The sequence below is a fragment of the Sturnira hondurensis genome, unplaced genomic scaffold (genome assembly GCF_014824575.4).
Source record: "Sturnira hondurensis isolate 20B ecotype Veracruz unplaced genomic scaffold, ASM1482457v3 Scaffold0001221, whole genome shotgun sequence".
Taxonomy (NCBI): Eukaryota; Metazoa; Chordata; class Mammalia; order Chiroptera; family Phyllostomidae; genus Sturnira; species Sturnira hondurensis.
In genome coordinates, this window is record NW_028073852.1 from 6,820,677 (window position 1) to 6,828,440 (window position 7,764).

General features: G+C 43.1%; 1 protein-coding gene across 3 annotated transcripts in view; it reads left to right on the forward strand.

The window, feature by feature from the left end:
• GJC1 (gap junction protein gamma 1) overlaps positions 1-7,232 on the forward strand; it is a 30,673-nt gene extending 23,441 nt beyond the window's left edge. For all 3 annotated transcript variants that reach the window (XM_037067475.1, XM_037067466.1, XM_037067482.1), the window contains exons 2-3: positions 3,718-3,793; positions 5,601-7,232. In XM_037067475.1, the coding sequence (XP_036923370.1) occupies positions 5,621-6,811 (1,191 nt within the window). In that variant the 5' untranslated portion in view covers positions 3,718-3,793; positions 5,601-5,620 and the 3' untranslated portion in view covers positions 6,812-7,232. The remainder of the gene's footprint in view (positions 1-3,717; positions 3,794-5,600) is intronic.
• Positions 7,233-7,764: the final 532 nt, after the last annotated feature.

Sequence of the window (7,764 nt, forward strand, 5' to 3'; positions counted from 1 at the left end):
AGGTTTCAGGCACACAGTTCTGCAACACCTCGTCTGTGCACTGTGTCTCACCACCCCGAGTCGGGTCTCCGCCATCCCCACTTATCCCTCCGTGCACTCCTCTGCCCCCCCTTCCCTCAGCAGTCTGCACACTGTCGTCCACGTCCGTGAGCTGTTTCTTTTTTGCTCAATCCCTCTACCCTCCTCCAAACTCCCTCCCTACTGCCAGCTAACTTTTAATTTTGTTTTCTAGTGCAAGACAAAGAAGATTTGTAAATTTAGTTACTTGGAAACCAGACTAAAAGTAACGCATTTGATTTCTGTCCAATACATGTTATTTAAGGAAACATGATTTTCTCCAGTATTTGTTTTTTTGTGTCTGTGTGAGAGAGTCCATTTGAATTATAGGCTACAATGAATTGCAGTATTCCTTACTTAAAAAGCCATCCGACTTGAATTATTGGGAAGATCACTTTATGAATTATAAAATTGTCCTAACAGCTATACTGTACACCTGAAACTAATATAATGTTGAATGTAAACTAATTAAAAATGTGCATTAAAATATATATTTATGATAAAGATTTTCTAAAGCCATTCTTGAAAGAGTAACTTTCCCTGTTTAAACTTATTTAAGAAATTGATATGGCTATATAAAAATAAAATCTGAAGGAAGACAATAAAATGAGGTGTTTATATTAAATGTCAAGTGGTTAATGTCTGTATTATATTGACTATATTTTGCAGATAAATAAGCAAAAGGGTAGAACCTAGTCCACAGGGGGGAATATGGAGCATGTGTATCCTCTTGTATTAAAAGCATAACAAATTAAACCCTGGCTGGTGTGGCTTAGTGGATTGGGTGTCGTCCCACAAACCAGTCTGGTTGCTGGTCAGGGCACAGGCTTGTGTTGTGGGCCAGGTGCCGGGCTGGGGCGTGTGAGAGGCCGTTGACGTGTGTTCCTCTTGCACATCGATGTTCCTCTCCCTCTCGCTCCCTCCCTCCCTTCCCCTCTCTCTAGAAAATAAACACCTCTTTTTAAAAACATACAAATTGCCCTGGCTGGTGTAGCTCAGTGGATTGAGTGCGGGCCTGGGAACCACCCCATCGGGGTTCGATTCCCAGTCAGGGCACGTGCCTGGGTTGCAGGCCAGTTCCCAGCAGGGGATGCACGAGACGCAACCACACATTGATGTTTCTGTCCCTCTCTCCTTCCCTTCCTCTCTAAAGATAAATAAATAAACTCTTTTTAAAAAGTTTTAAAAAACATACAAATTGGCATAATTTTGAAGTACCAATTGTGTATCAGACTGCTGATGGGTTTGAAGTGAAATTGTAATCACATGTTGCCAGGCATTGTCAATTGCTAGAACCTTCTTAAAAAGTCAGATAACAGTGCAGTGCAAGCACCATGCAGATATACATTTCTTGGACTTAATAATATCAATTAACTAGAATTTGTAGATAAATTCAGTCAAAGCTTAAAGGATATATTCAAGAAGATTTTAAGTATAAAAGTACACACAAACCAGTTGGGGCTTTCCTAAGTAGTGGGGTGTTTGGCATTCATTCCCCCATCTCTGGCCAGTACCTGTCACGCGTTCCCATGTCATTTTCTGTTCATAGATGGAGTGTGGAACTGGTTTTTGTTTTTTCATGAGAGTCATTTACAGGTTAATCGCACACTCTTCTCTCCCTGCTCTATTACCAAGTTTATTTGGAAGCCAGAGAAAACTATGTCCTGACTCCCGGGCCTCTGATAGCAGAGTGCCAAAAAAAAAAAGTTTGGTGCATTAGTGGAGCAAGAACACAATGAGACCACACTTGGCAGTGACAAGTTCTGCTTAGAAATTGTCACCCACCATTCTACTCGATTTCCCCCCTTCTCCCCCCACCCCAGTCTCCCCCACCATCCTGTTGGAGTAATGAGCTCTGTGATATGTAAACCATTCTCTTAATGCTTGCAAGGAGAGGAAAGAGAAGAGTGTCAAAGAAAAACCTACTGACTAGAGAGAAGCAGTGGTGAGCATGCCACTGAGTTTAGGAAGTCCATGGTTATTTTAGAAGATTGTCCCCTGTTTTATGCCGGCGCTGAGTTCCTAAACAAGTCATCTGTGCTCCAGATATGGACATAGGGTGCTGTGGCACTCAGGAGTGCCCGTGGGAAATCAGGCTCCAGGGTTAGCATTTTCCGGGCCTCCAGCGTAACCAGTATGTGGTGTGTGCTTTTGGGTGTGTTTAAATGGCTCTTTATAACATATATAAGCCTTGAAGGGCTTGTTGCCGATTTCTCCTCCCCACAAAAATGTTTAGATTGTTGTATGAGATGCTGAACTGTTGAGAAATTCGTGCATAGCAATAATTATTTTAAAAGATATGAACGGAGGTATAGAGATGACTTTTCTCAGCAAGTGACAGTCCCACTTTCATGGCATTCTGGAGCAAATAGAGTTGCAGGCTCAGAGGATGTGCTTTCGATGTGGCGTGTGGGGCAAAGCCGAGTCTGACCTCACGCGCGTGAGAATGATGATGGAGTTTCGTAGCGGAAGCCTGAATTATGATCACCATTTAATGGTTGCATGTTACGTACTTCGTGCTTTGAGGTTTTATAACGTGTGTGTAGTCAGTGAGAGGGGAGCAGTGAGCTCAGCTGGACGGCGGGGCTGCAGTGGGGGCGGTTGAAGTCCTGTGACGAAATCTGTGTGGTCAGGTTCTGTTCGTCGGTCTTGACACGTGTGATGTAAATGCTGCGCTTCTTTCCCTCTATTTTTCATTGGCCTTTTGACCATTGTTTTGGGGTTTTTTCCTTCCTCTTACCCCACTCACAGTGTTTTTACAGTATTGTGAGCATTTAACACTTAGGAATTGTTTTAATTTTATTCATTGAATTAATAAATGAACAAAGTTGGCATTGAATGGATGAAGCTTGACCATAGCTTTACAAAGTTGGCAGAACTTGATAACAAGCAGTAATTTGTCTTGGATTTTTTTAAAAGATTTTACTTATTTATTTTTTTGCGGGGGAGAAGAAGAGAGAGCAGAGAAACAATGTGTAGTTGCCTCTTGACCATCCCCTACTGGAGACCTGGCCCACAGCCCAGGTCTGTGCCCCAACTGGGAATTGAACTGGTGACCCTTTGGTTTGTGGGCTGGCACTCAATCCACTGAGCCACACTAGCCAGGACTGGATTATTATTTTTTTTAAACCCGTAGTATGGATGCAGCTGTTTTCTTTCTGTGAGCAGTTGAATGTGTAAATCACCTCCTGTCTCCTGTGGGACATGGGTGTCCCAGTGACTGGGAACCAGCTGTTGGCTGCTCCCTCCCCAGTGAGAAGTATTGGCTGCTCCAGGGACAGAGAGGGAATAGAGGACACGGGGTGAGCATTTTCACAAGGCCTCTAGTGACCCAGTCTAAATTCGTTGAGATTTTTCTGCTTTGGTTTTTTCCTATAGATGCATGAGTTCATCTGCTTCGATGTTCACCAGTGACTCATCTTCCTGTCGTGTTGTCTTAGACTACAATGTCTTAAGACGCTTTGGATCTCTGCTGTGAAGTTCCTCCCACCACATGTGTTGGGGGAGAAACAGTGGTATTCAAGCTCAAGCCTGTGTCTGTCTCGAGCGGATTGGTTTCTGTGGCACACAGAGCACATTTCTTCCTGAAAGTGACATGTTAGTGATCCACTGTTTTCTGTGGGAGGAAGCTTATGCTCTCTCTCTTTTTTCCCTTTCCAGAGGGAATCTGGAAAAGTTGTAAGCAAGACATCATTTCTCTAAGAAAATTTTGGATAGCGGGAGTTCCGGACAACAGGTACAGTGTGTTTAAACTTCTTTGATGGTGCTGATAATCACCTCCAAGCTGCAGAAGCAAATTGGGGGAGAGAAGGAGAAAAGCTAGGTGTACTTAATGTCATAGGTAACATCAGAGATTTTTTAAATGTTACCTTATTTAGATGTTTTTTTTTAAAGATTTTATTTATTTATCTTTGGAGAGGAAGGGAAGGAAAGAAGAAGAGAAATATCAGTGTATGGTTGCCTCTCGTGAGTCCCCTGCTGGGACCTGGCCTGCAACCCAGGCATGTGCCCTGACTGGGAATCGAACCACGATTGTGTGGTTCGCAGGCCTGCGCTCAATCCACTGAGCTACACCAGCCAGGGCTTATTTAGATGGTTTTTAACCAGGATTCTGGACACAGTTCTGAGAATCTCAGAATAAAACTGTCCTTCAAAATGCCATTTTAAATGGATTTGCCTATATGGATTTAGTGTCCTCACAGTTCAATTTGCAGATATTTTTTTAACATTCACTATAAACATAATACAGAATATTTTTAATTATTATTTTTTAATTGAGTATTTTTAGAGAGAGAAAAGGGGAGAAAGAGACACCAGTTTGTTGTTCAACTTATTTGTGTATTTATTGATTGATTCTTGTATGTGCCCTGACCAGGGATCAAACCTTTTACCTTTGCATATTGGGATAATGCTCTAACCAACTGAAATACCTGACCAGGGCACTTCCTCCCCCCTCACTTGAGAATATATTTTTACTGATTTTTAGAGAGAGAATTATTGATGTGGGAGGGAAACATCGATCAGTTGCCCCTGTACATGCCCTGTGTGGGGATTGAACCTGTGACCTTTTGGTGTATGGGACAGTGCTCCAGCCAACAGAGCCACTTGGCCAGGACTTTTTTTTATTATTTTTAAATATTTTATTTATTTTTTGAGGAGTGGGGAGAAACATCAATGTGTGGTTGCCTCTCGCACACTCCAAATTGAAGACTTGGTCCAAAACCCAGGCATGTGCCCTGACCGGGAATCAAATGGGCAACCCTTTGGTTTGTGGGAGCAACACCCCAGTCCACTGAGCCACATCAATCAGGGCCTTTTTAATTATTTTTAATACTTTGTCACTAAGTCTAAAATTTAAGTTTTCTAATAAGGTACTTCTTCACAGTGGAATCTAGCCTAAGTGTCTCGATTATGTCAGTAGTCTTATCATGATTGGATTACCTTTTTTTTAAAGATTTTATTTATTTATTTTTAGAGCGGGAGGAAGGAAGAGAGAAAGAGGGAAGAGAAGTATCAGTGTGGTTGCCTTTCACACACCCCACACCAGGGACCTGGCCTGCAACCCAGGCATGTGCCCTGACTGGGAATCAAACCGGTGACCCTTTGGTTTGCAGGCTAGTACTCAATCCACTGAGCCACACCAGCCAGGGCTGGACCGAATATTTTCTTTTTTTTTTTTATCTGTATCTCACAAAATTTTGAAGGCATTGTAAAATAATTTACATAAAGAATTCAGCATCCTGTGTCTGAAAAATATATCTAAAGTAATAGCTACAATTTTACCTTTTAAACTAGTGAAGACATCAAAGCCAACTCTACTTTCTGATTTGGGGCCCAAACAAGTGCTGATAGACTGGGGTGAATTGTCCTACCCACAGGTAGTAGAGTGAGATGCTATTTATTTTAACAATCATTCAAGTATGAGCCTTCAAGTTAGATTTCAAGTATGCAGGAAAAAGTTTCTAGAGATATCAGTAAAAATTTAAGTGTTAAAATCTTAATATCTGTTGATGTTTCCTTTGGTGTTTTTCCATTTTTATCAGGGCACGCCAGTGCGATCACCATGAGTTGGAGCTTCCTGACTCGCCTGCTAGAGGAGATCCACAACCACTCCACGTTTGTGGGGAAGATCTGGCTCACTGTGCTGATCGTCTTCCGGATCGTCCTCACAGCTGTAGGGGGAGAGTCCATCTACTACGACGAGCAGAGCAAGTTTGTGTGCAACACAGAGCAGCCAGGCTGCGAGAATGTCTGCTATGATGCCTTCGCACCTCTCTCCCACGTGCGCTTCTGGGTCTTCCAGATCATCCTGGTGGCAACCCCCTCAGTGATGTACCTGGGCTACGCCATTCATAAGATCGCCAAGATGGAGCATGGTGAAGCAGACAAGAAGGCAGCTCGGAGCAAACCCTATGCAATGCGTTGGAAACAGCACCGGGCTCTGGAAGAAACAGAAGAGGACCATGAAGAGGATCCCATGATGTATCCAGAAATGGAATTAGAAAGTGAAAAAGAAAATAAAGAGCAAAACCAACCGAAACCCAAGCATGATGGCCGACGGCGGATTCGGGAGGATGGCCTCATGAAAATCTACGTGCTGCAGTTGCTGGCAAGGACCGTGTTTGAGGTGGGCTTTCTGATAGGACAGTATTTTCTCTATGGCTTCCAAGTCCACCCATCTTATGTGTGCAGTAGAATTCCCTGCCCTCATAAGATAGACTGCTTTATTTCTAGACCCACCGAAAAGACCATCTTCCTTCTGATAATGTATGGGGTTACAGGACTTTGCCTATTGCTTAACATTTGGGAGATGCTTCATTTAGGCTTTGGGACGATTCGAGACTCACTAAACAGTAAAAGGAGGGAACTGGAAGACCCGGGTGTTTATAATTATCCTTTCACTTGGAATACTCCATCTGCTCCCCCTGGCTATAACATTGCTGTCAAACCGGATCAAATCCAGTACACCGAACTGTCCAATGCTAAGATCGCCTACAAGCAAAACAAAGCCAACATTGCCCAGGAACAACAGTACGGCAGCCATGAGGAGCACCTCCCAGCCGACCTGGAGACTCTGCAGCGGGAGATCAGAATGGCTCAGGAGCGCTTGGACCTAGCGATCCAGGCCTACAGTCACCAAAACAACCCCCATGTTGCCCGGGGGAAAAAAGCCAAAGTGGGGTCTAAAGCCGGGTCCAACAAAAGCAGTGCAAGCAGCAAATCAGGGAATGGGAAGACCTCCGTCTGGATTTAATCTTGGCTGGGCTTAAACTTGTGCTTTTCATAGTTTATAGTAAGCAGCGGCTCACTGAATAATGACTTCCATTGAGTAAACATTTGGCTCTGGTTATCTTCAGGGATGCTGTTGGCTTGTGGTCCGAGCTCAGGGGACTGAAGGCAGGGCTGGGACAGGGGAAAAGCAGGGCAGCATAGTGCTCCTGGGCACGCGTTCCAGACGTGTTCCGGCAAGAATGCAGTTGCAGAACTTTACCTTTGTGTCTTCCAGATCCGGAAAAGAACAGATGTATTTAAATCATTCTTGTTGAACGGTTTTTGTATGTACAGTATTACGGTATTTTTTTTTTAGTATGAGAACTTTTTTTTGTACTTGTACATTGGACCACTGTAGTTATACTTTTATATTAAAGGGGGAAAAATCCCAAGGGTAATGCCTATTAGGCCAGCGTTCTTACTTTGTTCAACAAATTCTACTCTGGGTTTCGAGTTTTAACAGATGCTACACCTAATAAAAGTGCCTCTCGTGTTGCAGGGATGGTTTCAAATACGTAAGGAGGAGAAATTCGGTTTTTAGTCTTAGAAAGTAAATCCATAGTAGGGGGTTGAGATCTTACCTTCTTTACTCGAGAAATCTTTGCATCTCATTCATGTGCCCAGAGTTGTATCTGTCTTTGAAATCCTGTTTGTATTTTCAAAGGAGACAAATTAGTCGTTGCAGGTTTCCTTTAAATATCAGGCATTGCCAGTGTATGATTTGACGGTGTGTATATAATGTAAATGCTACAGCAATGTGGAGACCTTGTTTAGAATTATACTACGAATCCTCTATCACAAAGCAAAGCCGCACTTGGGAAATGAGCCCTAATAGGATGTTTAGTTGTAGACCTGTTGGTTTGCCTTAAATCTCTATCCCGAAGAAACCTTCTTCTCTCTAGTTTAAGAAACTGGTGATGGATATTTCCTTTATGT